This window comes from Macaca nemestrina, chromosome 1 (genome assembly GCF_043159975.1).
Source record: "Macaca nemestrina isolate mMacNem1 chromosome 1, mMacNem.hap1, whole genome shotgun sequence".
Lineage (NCBI taxonomy): Eukaryota > Metazoa > Chordata > Mammalia > Primates > Cercopithecidae > Macaca > Macaca nemestrina.
Window position 1 is genome coordinate 62394289 of NC_092125.1, and position 13212 is coordinate 62407500.

Sequence of the window (13212 nt, forward strand, 5' to 3'; positions counted from 1 at the left end):
ATGGACAGCAGAGGTAAAACAGCAATCAGAATAGTCTGACTCGTGTAGACCTCTGTCATTGGCTAATTAATCCTTGTATTCCTAGAAGGGAAATTGGTAGGGAGCCTACTGCATTCCTACTTAATTTATAAAGCAGAAAACTTCCAAGTCAAATGGACAAAAGACTAATTTGAATTATAAAAACAGAGAATCACAGCCTCTCAGTCAATTTCCAGACTTAAGCCAGTTTACAGATGCAGAATCCCTTGAATGAAGGGGAGGCTGGGTCCCCTTGAGGAAGGACCCCACTACATTACTGACAATTTATGCAGTGAATCTTTCTTCCATCCTTCTCCAAGGAGACCTCTGGCCTTTTACCAGGGTGACTGTGCACTGGGGAAAGGGAAGTGATTAGACATTTCAAGGACTACTGGACACTGGCTCTGAGCTGATGTTGATTCCAGGGGACCCAAAATGTTACTGTGGTCCTCCAGTTAAAGTAGGGGCTTATAGAGGTCAGGTAATTAATGGAGTTTTAGCTCAGGTCTGACTTACAGAGGGTCCAGAGGGTTCCCAGACTCATCCTGTGGTCATTTCCCCAGTGCCAGAATGCATAATTGGCATAGATATACTTAGCAGCTGGAAGAACCCCCACATTGGCTCCCTGACTGGTAGGGTGAGGGCTATTATGGTGGGAAGGGCCAAATGGAAGCCATTAGATCTGCCTCTATCTACAAAAATAGTAAATCAAAAACAATATCACATCCCTGGAGGGATTGTGGAGATAGTGCCACCATCAAGGACTTGAAAGATGCAGGGGTGATGATTCCCACCACATCCCCATTCAACTCTCCCATTTGGCCTGTGCAGAAGACAGATGGATCTTGGAGGATGACAATGGGTTATCATTAGCTTAGCCAAGTGGTGACTCCAACTGCAGCTGCCTGTACCAGATGTGGTTTCATTGCTTGAGCAAATTCACACATCTCCTGGTATCTGGTATGCAGCCATTGACAAGGCAAATGCCCTTTTTTCCATTCCTGTCCATAAGGCCCACTAGAAGCAATTTGCCTTCAGCTGGCAAGGCCAGCAATATACCTTTACTGTCCTACCTCAGGGGTATATCAACTCTCTAGCTTTGTGTCATAATCTTATTCAGAAAGACCTTGATAGCTTTTCACTTCTGCAAGATATCACACTGGTTCATTACATTGATGACCTTATGCTGACTGGATCCAGTGAGCAAAAAGTAGCAAACACACTGGACTTATTGATAAGACATTTGCATGTCAGAGGATGGGAAATAAATCTGACTAAAATTCAGGGACCTTCTACCTCAGTAAAATTTCTAGGGGTACAGTGGTGTGGGGCCTGTTAAGATATTCCTTCTAAGGTGAAGGATATGTTGCTTCACTTGGCCCCTCCTACAACCAAGAAAGAGGCACAAGTCTAGCAGGCCTATTTGGATTTTGGAAGCAACATATTCCTCATTTGGTGTGTTGCTCTGGCCCATTTATCGAGTGACCTGAAAGGCTGCCAGTTTTGAGTGGGGTCCAGAACAAGAGAAGGCTTTGCAACAGGTCCAGGCTGCTGAGCAAGCTGCTTTGCCACTTGGGCCATATGACCCAGCAGATCCAATGGTGCTTGAGGTGTCAGTGGCAGATAAGGATGTTTTTGGAGCCTTTGGCAGGTTGCCATAGATGAATCACAGCAGAGGCCTCTAGGATTTTGGAGCAAGGCCCTGCCATCTTCTGCAGATAACTACTCTCCTTTTGAGAGACAGCTCTTGGTCTGTTACTGGGCTTTGGTGGAAACTGAATGTTTGACTATGGGCCACCAAGTCACCATGCGACCTGAACTGCCTATCATGAACTGGGTTCTTTCTGGTCCATCTAGCCATAAAGTGGGTGGTGCACACACAGCAGCATTCCATCATCAAATGGAAATGGTATATACGTGATCGGGCTCGAGCAGGTCCTGAAGGCACAAGTAAGTTACATGAGGAAGTGGCTCAAATGCCCATGGCCTCCACTCCTGCCACCGTGCCTTCTCTCCCCTACCCTTCACTGATGGACTCATGGGGAGTTCCCTATGATCAGTTGACAGAGGAAGAGAAGACTAGGGCCTGGTTCACAGATGATTCTGCACGATATGCAGGCACCACCTGAAAGTGGACAGCTGCAGCACTACAGCCCCTTTCTAGGACATCCCTGAAGGAGAGCAGTGAAGGGAAATCTTCCCAGTGGGCAGAACTTCAAGCAGTGCACCTGGCTGTTCACTTTGCATGGAAGGAGAAATGGCCAGATGTGTGATTATATACTGATTTACGGGCTGTAGCCAATGGTTTGGCTGGATGGTCAGGGACTTTGAAGAAGCACGATTGGAAAATTGGTGACAAAGAAATTTGGGGAAGAGGTATGTAGATGGACCTCTGTGAGGGGTCAGAAACCATGAAGATATTTGTATACTATGTGAGTGCTCACCAACAGGTGACCTCAGCAGAGGAAGATTTTAATAATCCTGGATAGGATTATTATCCAGGATCCATCCAGCATGAATAGGATGACTCATTCTGTGGACACCACTCAGCCTCTTTTCCCAGCCACCCAATGGGTCCATGAAAAAAGTGGCCATGGTGGCAGGGATGGGGGTTATGCATGGACTCAGCAACATGGACTTCCACTCACCAACGCTTCCCTGGCTATGGCCACTGCTGAGTGCCCAATTTGCCAGCAACAGAAACCAACACTGAGCCCTCGATATGCTACCAGGAGACACAACAATTCCATTAAACTGAAGGTTAAGATTGCCACCTGGACACTTTGGGCTCCTCCTACCTTTAAATCAACAGGCTAAGAAGGGAGTTATAGTGTTGGCTGGGGTGATTGACCCGGACTATCAAGATGAAATCAGTCTACTACTCCACAATGGAAGTAAGGAAGAATATGCATGGAATACAGGAGATCCATTAGGGCATCTCTTAGTATTAAGAGATCCTGTGATTAAGGTCAATGGGAAACTACAACAGCTTAATCCAGGCAGGATTACAAATGGCCCAGACCCCTCAGGAATGAAAGTTTGGTCACTCCACCAGGAAAAACACCACGACCTGCTGAGGTGCTTGCTGAAGGCAGAGGGAATACAGAATGGATAGCAGAAGGAAGTGGTCATCAATACCAGCTACGACCACGTGACCAGCTGCAGAAGCAGGGACTGTAATGGTCATGAGTATTTCCTCCCTCTTTTGCTAAAAATATGTTTGTGCATGTATGCACTTGTGCTAAGGAAAATATTTTATTTCTTTTTCCTTTATCATATGACATAGGATTTAGTGACCTCACATCAGCATTTAAGTATTGTTAACTTTATGTGATAGTGTTTGGGTTGGGGATTGGTGTGTTTCCGGTTGTATGAAGGATAGTCGTATTATGTTAGGTGTAATTATGACCTTATTATTGTCTTTATTTGAAGATTATGTATGATCTCAGGAGATGTGCATGGGTTCAAGTTGACAAGGGGTGGACTTGTGATGATTAATACTGAGTGTCAACTTGACTGGATTGAAGGATACAAAGTATTGATCCTGGGTGTGTCTGCGAAGGTATTGCCAAAACAGATTAACATTTGAGTCAGTGGGCTGGGCAAGGCAGAGCCACCCTTAATCTGGTGGACACAATCTAATCCGCTGCCAGTGAATATAAAGAAGGCAGAAAAACATGAAAAGGAGAGACTGGCCTAGCTTCCCAGCCTACATCTTTCTCCTGTGCTGGATGCTTCCTGCCCTGGAACACTGGACTCCAAGTTCTTCAGTTTTGGGACTTGGATTGGCTCTCCTTGCTCCTCAGCTTGCAAACAGCCTATTGTGGGACCTTGTGAGCATGTAAGTTCATATTTAATAAACTCCCCTCTATATATATATATATATATATATATATATATATATATATCCTATTAGTTCTGTTCCTCTAGAGAACCCTGACTAATGCAGCATAGCTTCCTCATCCCCTGACACATCTCCCTGCAGGAGCGCTCTTCCTCCAGTGGGGCTCTTGCCCCACCTCCCACATGTTCCACCTTCCTCTCCAGCCCTGAGTTTCTTGAACAGCAGAGGGAGATGGGTGGGTACACACACAGGCCCCTGGGCTCGCAGCCCAGCTCAGGCCTGCATGAGCTCTCAGAGGTACCCACCTGGGAGGAGAGTCCATTGGTGAACCCATTGGCATTCCTCCTCACCACTGCTGATGGGGTCACCTCGTCATCAGTGGGTGATTTTGTCCGAGGGGGCACAACACCAACTGCAGAAAGACAGAGTAGCCGGTGGGCCTCATGCAGAGCAGGAAGTCAGGAAGCCAACTTCTCAGAGACAGGCTCAGCCCCACTCTCCACTGAGATTAAAAAGCTCAGGGTGTGGCACCAGGCTTTGGGTGTGAATGAGCACCGAGGGCTCCTCCCTGAGCATCCTTGCCTTACTTCTAGGGGAAGATGGGTCACAAAGTACCTTTGTTGAGAGCTGCCTGCTTCTCTGCCTCTACCTCTTGTCTGGTGGGCACAAGGCTGATGTCTCTGGGGGTGTCCAGGGATGATGTCTGGTGGGGGTCTTTCTTGCTTTGTTCATAGCTTGCCTTGGGCTGGAGAGAAAGGGCAAGAAGATGACTGATGTTAGTATGGCTGTCAGGAACTTGGCCCCCAGTGATGTTTCTTTGTTTTGCAATGGTTGAAGCTCAAACCCTTGCAGATACAGGGAACAAGGAAATTCTATGTGTGCCACCTGGGAGGCGGACAGGGATGCACTGGAGCCTCCCATCCATGCACTTTAAGTAGTGTCAATGATGGGCCATCTTGGGGAATGAGAGCTCATAGCCCCTAGGAGGCCCCTCAGCCTGACCATTTGTTTTGGCTGACACTAAGAACCACAGACTTGCTGTGAGCCAGAGTCAAGGAATGGCCAGTGGGGGGTCTCTGAGGATCCTGTAGGGAATCCTACCCAAGACATGAGCAAACAGAACCAGGCGGGCCTTGGTACCAGGATTCTAGGGAAATGAAAAGGGCACTTAGTGTGTGGGCTCACAAAATCATGAGACTAGAGGAGACCTCAGCCATCATCTGAGCCACTGCTCCCATGGTACAGTTGAAGAATCTAAGCCTCAGTGAGAAGAATACAGAAAGAAGACCAGGCTAAAGGTCAGCAACTCCAGTTCTAGCCCAACTAGAGAACAGAGGTCCCCTTTCTTCGTCTGTCACATACGGGTAACATTACCTGCTCTGCCCATCTCACCAGGCAAACCCTCAAGGGTTATGCAAATTATACATAGCTAAACCTAGATGAACATATGAGTTTTCCAATTTTAGGCACAGGACTCTTTCTACTCACCACACAACCTCTTCCAAACCTAACTGCATAGCTCCTGGATCTTGGCTAAGGATGCAGGTGAGACAACAGGCCAGAACAGGAGAGAAAAGGGCCTGTATCCTTATACTCCAGGAACTCATGAAACCCAGCAAGGACACAATACAAGGTGGAGCCAGAGAGATAGTATGGGCAGAGTGGGGCCTGGGATGGACACACGAAGGGATCGGAATGGCACTGCTGGGAGTGTCACTCAGTTCCCATTGGCTGGTCATGTTGGTAGGGAGTGGGGCATAATACTAGCACCCACAAACACTGGCTTCCCATGAGCCTGAGGTTGGAGCAGTAACTCATGTCCCCATCACCTACAGAAAGCAAAAAGGCACAGAAAGATGGCCTGTGTGATGGCTTCAACTATGCTTTCCTTATCCCAGAGTCCAGCTGAGCAGGGGCGCCATAGAAACCGAACTCTGGGAAAATTAATGGGGAAAATGACTCCAGGGCCCTGCCTTGCCCCCTGGCCTGGCCCTCTGCCCATTGTCCCCTGCCCCACCCTCCAGGACCCAAGGGTGATGGGTACCTGCCCCCTGGCTGTCTCGCCACTGCGGTGCCAGGAAGGGGAGCTGGGGTAGGGCCAGAAGCGGCTCTCGCTAGGGAGTGGAGGGACGGCTGGAGGAGACTCCAGGGGGACGTAGGCTTTGGGGAGGGGAGGCCGAGGCGGGCCAGGTTCCTGAGGCAGACAGAAGCCAGAGCATTAGGAGGAACAAGAGCAGCCACTGTGAGAGCAGGAGAAAAGAGCATTAGCAGGAGGCAGACAACAACATTGCTGGAGACCTGGGCGGGCCCCTGGGACCACTGCACTCCCACCCGTGGCCTGAAGAGAGTGCCAGCTCCGGAGCTAACTCTCTGCCTGACCTTCAACGCCTTCCTCGACCCAGCCTCTACCTGTCCACCACTCCCCACTGCTCCCCAAGTTTTCCCCAAAGCTCTCTCATTGCCTCGCCCCCATGCCAGGCAGCTCCTCTCCCACCCCTTTGCTTCCACCCACTCTCCTGCCTAGAATGCCTTTCCCTTGTTCCTCTCCCTGTCTTGCTGCTCTGTGGCCTGGTTTAGGTCCAATTATCTGTTGGAACATCAGGGCGTTTATAGTCTGAACCATGTGGCTTAATGTTGAGACATACGCCGTCACGTTCCTATGAATTTGTCTTGGTTCATAGGATGCTGGGCTCCCTGAGTGAAGCCTTTGAGCACATGTGCGCATCTTTCTTTTATTTTTCTTTTCTTTTTATTTATTATTATTATTATGATTATTATTATTATTTTGAGATGGAGTCTGGCTCTGTCACCCAGGCTGAAGTGCAGTGGCGCGATCTCTGCTCACTGCAAGCTCTGCCTCCCAGGTTCATGCCATTCTCCTGCCTCAGCCTCCCAAGTAGCTGGGACTACAGGTGCCCACCACCATGCCCGGCTAATTTTTGTATTTTTTAGCAGAGATGGGGCTTCACCGTGTTAGCCAGGATGGTCTTGATTTCCTGATCTCGTGATCTGCCTTCCTTGGCCTCCCAAAGTGCTGGGATTACAGGCATGAGCCACCATACCCAGCCTCTTTCTTTTATTTTTTATTATTATTTTTTGAGACAGAGTCTCACTCTGTCACCAGGCTAAAGTGCAGTGGTGCGATCTTGGCTCACTGAAACCTCCGCCTCCTGGGTTCAAGCAATTCTGCTGCCTCAGCCTCCTGAGTAGCTGGGACTACAGGCGTGCACCACCACGCTCAGCTAATTTTTGTATTTTTTTTTTTTTTTTTTCCAGTAGAGATAGGGTTTCACCATGTTGGCCAGGATGGTCTCTATCTGCTGACCTCGTGATCCACCACCTTGGCCTCCCAAAATGCTGGGATTACAGGCATGAGCCACCACGCCCGGCCATGTGTATATCTTTCTAAAAGGGCCTCATGGCACCCCATGCCCACGGTTGAGCCCCAGAAAACACTTGCTGATTGACTGACTAGGAAACTGCTCCCCACACTGACCCTTCACCCTGTTGCTATCCTGGCATCATTCTGGATTTAAATTCTTATGAAATGTGTGCGGTCTCCTATCCAACCTTGTGCTGTCTCCTATCCATCCTGGTGCCCAGGAACAGGCTTCACTGAAAGGGAGCTAAAGATGACAGATGGAGATGAGAACAGGTAAAGGGGAAACCTGGAGAGAAGTTCACAAAATGGGGTGTGAGAATGACCTCCTTAAACAAAGAGCTCCAGCACTAGGGCTGGAGGCCTGTGGGGAAGAGATGGGCACAGAAGTTGTATAATTTCAGACAAATGAGGATCTGGTCTTCCCTCCCCCACCTACCTTCTACTGCATTTCTCAACTTACCTCGTTGGAGCCAGGCTTGGTGGGGGACCCCTGAGAGCCCGACACCAGTGAAAAGGGGCTCAGGGGGCTGGTGAGGCTGGCGGAGCTGAGGGGGCTGGCCGGGCTGTTGGAGCTGTAGGTGGCTGAGGGGCCAAGTCCTCCTTGGGAGAAACAGAAGGGGACAGGTGAGCAATGAGGAGGGGTGCTGCCTGGTGGGTACATAGATGGGCACTGTGAGTGGAGGTGGCAGGGAGAAGCCAGATCCAGGGATGTGGGAGGGCAGACTTAGTGTCTCAGGGCCACCTGGGCCTGCCAAAGGGACTCATTACAGGTTCTGGGGCCACAGGCTGACTGTTGAGAGGTGTGCTGGGTGGGGAAGATGGTAGATGGAAATGATACTGTTGTCCCTGAGGTGTCAAGGAAAGCCAGTCTGAGGTCCCAGGGCTCAAGGAAAACTCTAAGGTAGGGGTCACAGGTCACGAGTGGGCCCATGTGCTTGGGGGTTGGGGAGGCTTAGGTGCTTTTGACCTTTTTGGGGGAGGACTTTAGAGTGTCAGGATCAACAGTGTCTCTGAGTTGTCTACTTAGTCTATTCTGTCAGGGGTAAGGGAGCCCTACCTACCACCCTAGAACCCAGGGGAAGATTCTGACGTCCCAAGAAGGCCCTGCCTGGCCCTGAACACAGTGTGAGCTGGCAGGAGTGGGATGGAGGCCAGAAATACCAGAGCACTCCTGGTGAGGCAGGCAGCCTAGGAGGCTGGCACAGGAGGCACCCACCTCTGTGCTTGGCAGTGTCCGTGCCCCGGGAGGGGTTGTTCTTCCTCAGCCCCTCCATCACGTCCTGGATCCTCCAGATCTCCTTTTGGATTTGCCGGTTCAGCACCTCATTCTGAAGCAGCCACACAGTGAATCAAAGGAAATGGCCACGAGGAGTTTCCCTCAGCCCAGACCCCTCGGAACCCACATCCCTTTGGGCCAGCAGGAGGCAGGCACCCTGTACACACACACACACACACACACACACACACACACACACGCCCCTCCAGCAGTCATCTTTCCCATGGGCTGCCTCTGTCTTCAGCCTCTGGGAGATGGCACCCCAGAATTGCCTGATTCTCTGAACCAAGACTGAGGACGCACCCTTCTGAGTTCCCCCAGGGGAATCGTGGCTGGTTTGTGAGTGAATGCCCATCTAAGTGAACACTTTATGGTATCCTGGTTTTCGTGGGGCAAGAGCTTCCATTTTACTGCTTTTCTTCACATCCAAACAGCCCTTTTCTAACACCCACTCCCAGCGTACGCCTGAGGAGTCATGAATTCAATTACAGTTGACACTCTAAAAGGTAAGACCTCCCATTTATTTAGCATCCCTCAGCACCAGGCACTATGCCAAGCACTTTGCATATACAGTGCTAACTCATTTCGGCTGCACGACTCTAGGAGATAAGGGCAGCAGCTGTCCCCTCTTCAGAGATGAAGAGACTCACACCCAAGGCCGTCTATTTAGTAAGCAGCATGACCATCATCTAAATATGGGTCTATTTGGACTCGAAGGTTAGTGCCCTTGACCACAGCACTATCCGCCTCCTAAAATGTCTGTGCTTCAAGTGAGGCTTGGCCATGGGACATCGTGGTATTTGGGTCCTCTGGACCAGGCAGGTCTTTGTCCTACCTAACCAGCTGCAAGGTAAGGGTGGTGAGTGGCATTACCAGGAGGGAAACAGAAGAAAATGGGGGAAACCAGTTGTTAACTGCATCAGAGAGACAGGGCTTGCAAACTAGCTAGAGAAGAGGCACGGTCTGGGTGAAGAAAAGGTAGAGGGAAGAAAAGAACAAGAACTCCTCAAGATCATCAGGTCAATCCTCCTGCCTCCGGGCAGACTGTTTCTAACCCATCCCAGGAAGAAAAGCCTCTTTCCTATCTAAAAATTCCTACCGCCCACTCTTCTAATGCCTGAGTTATTTATATTTACATGTCTGTTTTTAAATCCTGCTGGGCACAGTGGCTCATGCCTGTAATCCCCAGCACTTTGGGAGGCTGAGGCGGGAGGACCACTTGAGCTCAGGAGTTAGAGACCAGCCTGGCCAACATAGGGAGACCCTGTCTCTATAAAAAATAAAAAAAACTAGCCGGGCATGGTGGTTCACGACTGTAGTCCTAGCTACTCAGGAGGCTGAGGTGGGAGGATTGCTTGAGCCCGGGGCAGTCAAGGCTACAGTGAGCTGTGATTGCGCCACTGCACTCCAACCTGGGCAACAGAGCAAGACCCTATCCCAAGAGAAAAAGAAATCCTTTCAATCATAAAACACCTTGTGTCTAACTGAAGTCTCCCAAGCTTCAGCTTTAGCTCCTTGCCCTGTGAGCTGAACCTAAAGTGTCCCATTATCTTCATCCTGAAACTTAGAGTCTGTTATCAATGACCTGAACCTTTGCTTTTGTCTCAAGGCCAACTCCTCATCTTTAGTCACATCCCAATCCCTGCCAGCTCAGGGGCCCTTCTTCACCTGGGTGTCCAAATTGAGCTGCTCCCAGAGGTCATCGTGCAGGGCAGAGACCTCAGACTCGAGGTGCTCATACTCTATGGTGCTGTTCGTCAGGGCCTGTGGGGGGAAGAGGTGTTCACTGAGAAAGCCACCATCACCAAGGCATTCCTCCTTATCCTGAAACGGGCCCTGGGGCCAGGGTACTAGAGGCCGAAGATCTGGGGAAGAGGGCATGGAGGGACCAAAGGAGAGGGGCACCAGGCTGAGACATTCTGGTGACAGCCAAACACTAGCCTTACAAGAGATGTAACAGCCCATCCCACCACCAACTGAAATAAAGAGAAAATAGAGAGGGATGATATCACTTCCATACCCTCCTATTCTCCCCAGATTAGGGGATAAAAACTAGACAGCATAGCCTGGGGAAAATGACAAGACCCCATCTCTACAAATTACAAAAGGTAGCTGGGCATGGTGGTGTGCCCCTGTAGTCCTGGAGATTTGGGGGCTGAGGCAGGAGGATCACTTGAACCCTGGAGATGGAGACTGCAGTGAGCTGTGTTTGCACCACTGCACTCCAGCCTGGGCGACAGAGCGAAACCTGTCCTTTAAAAAAAAATTTTTTTTTAAGTAGAGGGCAAAGAGAAAAGAGCCTGAAGGAGAATATTTGTTATCCGGAGGTTAGCGAGCTCCCTCCGTTCTGAGCCACACTTTCACGGGGCTTTAGCTGCTGCTTCTTGGAGCCATTCTCCAAGCAGTCCGTGCCGGAAGGTCTGCCTGTACCTGCTGGGAAGTAGTGACCAAGGCAGCAGCCTTTTTTTTTTTTTCTTTAGCTGGAGTTTCACTCTTGTTGCCCAGGCTGGAGTGCAATGGTACCATCTTGGCTCACAGCAACCTCCGCCTTGTGGGCTCAAGCGATTCTCCTGCCTCAGCCTCCTGAGTATCTGGGACTACAGGCATATGCCACCATGGCCAGCTAATTTTGTATTTTCAGGAGAGATGGGGTTTCTCCATGTTAGTCAGGCTGGTCTCAAACTCCCAACCTCAGGTAATCCGCCCGCCTCAGCCTCCCAAAGTGCTGGGATTACAGGCGTGAGCCACCACGGCCAGCTGGCAGCAGCTTTTTTGCCAGTGCTTTGCTTCTCCGAGGGAGAAGACAGAAGTGGGCAGCAGAGGTGTTAGCACAGCCAAGGAAATAAGTAACTCACAACTTCATGCTGTCCCAAAGAAATCCAGGTACAGGTACAGCTTGTGGGAAATAAGCTCATCTCCTCGGTGGAGACTGGAATGAGCAGTCTGGCTGACTTGCTATTTATTTGCAGGGCAATGTTGAGGTCTTTGTTTATGTCCCTCTGCACGGGAGGACTCAGCTTTTGTCCTCTGAGGAAAACTGGACTAGGACAGCACAAGCTGGGAGGTGGTTGCCCTCCTGCCTAGTGCTGATCAGGTGGGGTGCATAAACCCTGCTCCCTGGGTTACCGTGGTCGCCTGAGACAGCTCCACGCGGATGTTGATGAGCTGGTTCTGCAGAGAATCTTTTTTGTGCCGCAGCTTTTCTGGGTAGGCAGGCTGGCTTCCAAACATCTCCAGCTCCTGGTGGGTCCCCATCAAGGCACTTTCCAGGCTCTCCTGAAGAAAGGCAGGGGAAGGACGTGAGCAGCCCTGACAGCTCCTCTCTGGGATTGAACAGCAGAGGCCTGACACCTTAGAGGTTCAACAGGGAGTTGAGTGGAGGCTGTCCTTGCTTTGTCATCTTAGTCAGATGGAGACAGCAGCCCACAACCTTCTCCAAGCCAGCCTCACCCATCTGCCCCAGCTTAAAGCCACCCCCAGCTTCTCACCTTCTCAGCTCGGAGCTGCTGCACCAGCCGGTCCTGCTCCCTCACCACCTTGTTCTGCTCACACAATTTTCCCAGCAGCTTCTAGGGTCCCAGAGAGTGAGGAAGGAGAGGGAGAAAGAAGGGGATGAAGGACACAGTTTGGTGGGGACCTGGGAGTTACAGGGCCTGGCCTCTGGATACCCTCTCCTTTCTCCTGCTGAGGAACCCTGGGCCTTCACCTTGCCCTTGGTGGCTCCTGAGAACAAGAAGATGGGTCTTCCTCTTGGGAGGGGAGGTACGCTTACTCTCTGAGGAAGTCAGTTGGGTTAAGAGGGCTGAGAGCCAAGTGTTAAGCTCTGGCACCCCCATCCGTCCAAGGGTTGCCGTTCACGAAGGACGGAGGAGATGATGTGACCTCAACTCCTAGGTGGACTGAAGAGGCGGGCCGGGTGTCAGAACAAGCAGTCTTAGGAAAGCAGTGAGCAGTAGAAACTGTCCCTCAATCCCACAGAACCTTCTCCCTTCTCTCTCAAGATCCTGTTCTTCCCTCTTGCCTCCAAAGTCTCAGGATGGCTGACCCTCCCTCTGAGGTCTAGTCCTTTCAGGAAGGAACCTCTCCCAGTCTCACTGGGCAGGGCCAGTGGTGATGCGGAGCAGACAGCTGGGGCCAGAAAGAGGGCTTGTGCTTTCCTAGTCCACACCTTTATTCATGCCATTCCTCAAACACCTGCTTTGCTCCTTTCTACTGAGCCAGATTTTACCCTCTGGGCCTTTTAACTTCAAGGTCTAACTCACGTGCTACTTGTTTTGTCCCTGACCTTCAGCCCACACAGCCTCACTTCCCTGCACCTGGCAGAACCTATTACGGCTCCCCTTCACGACATGAATACTGCGTTGCCACCTCCTGCTGCTACCTGGCATCTCCCACTACCCTGAAGCTCCCTGAGGGCAGGGGCACAGCCGCATTCTCCTTTCTAGTTACCTGTAGGGACTAATGTCATGCTGGGCACAGAATAGACTGATCTATCTCCCAACAAAGTCTGCATTCGTGTTACAAGCAGATCTCCCTGCTGTAGGCAAAAGGGCCGAGCGCTCAGTGGAGAAACGGATACAGCCAGCATGGGAGGGAAGGGTGAGTAGGTGGTAGATCAGAAAAGAAGGGGGATGAGGAGGAGGTAGGCAGAATCTTGTTGTGGTGAAAGAAGACATGAATCAAAGGTACGAA

The 13212-nt window shown here is 50.7% G+C and overlaps 1 protein-coding gene across 29 annotated transcripts in view; it reads right to left on the reverse strand.

Moving 5' to 3' along the window:
- The window catches only part of LOC105484792 (pleckstrin homology domain containing A6), a 156997-nt gene that overhangs the window by 17784 nt on the left and 126001 nt on the right, over positions 1–13212 (reverse strand). For 25 of the 29 annotated variants that reach the window (XR_011612938.1, XM_011746745.2, XM_011746741.2 and 22 more), the window contains 8 exons: positions 12009–12089; positions 11647–11796; positions 10189–10284; positions 8461–8572; positions 7705–7844; positions 5907–6056; positions 4478–4607; positions 4168–4274 (listed from right to left, as the gene is read on the reverse strand). Coding sequence is in view for 28 of the 29 variants with exons in the window: in XM_011746745.2 (XP_011745047.2) it covers positions 4168–4274; positions 4478–4607; positions 5907–6056; positions 7705–7844; positions 8461–8572; positions 10189–10284; positions 11647–11796; positions 12009–12089 (966 nt within the window). In the remaining variant the exon portion in view is untranslated. The remainder of the gene's footprint in view (positions 1–4167; positions 4275–4477; positions 4608–5906; positions 6057–7704; positions 7845–8460; positions 8573–10188; positions 10285–11646; positions 11797–12008; positions 12090–13212) is intronic. The other 4 variants (XM_011746761.3, XM_011746749.2, XM_011746759.2 and 1 more) reach the window with 1 other exon arrangement.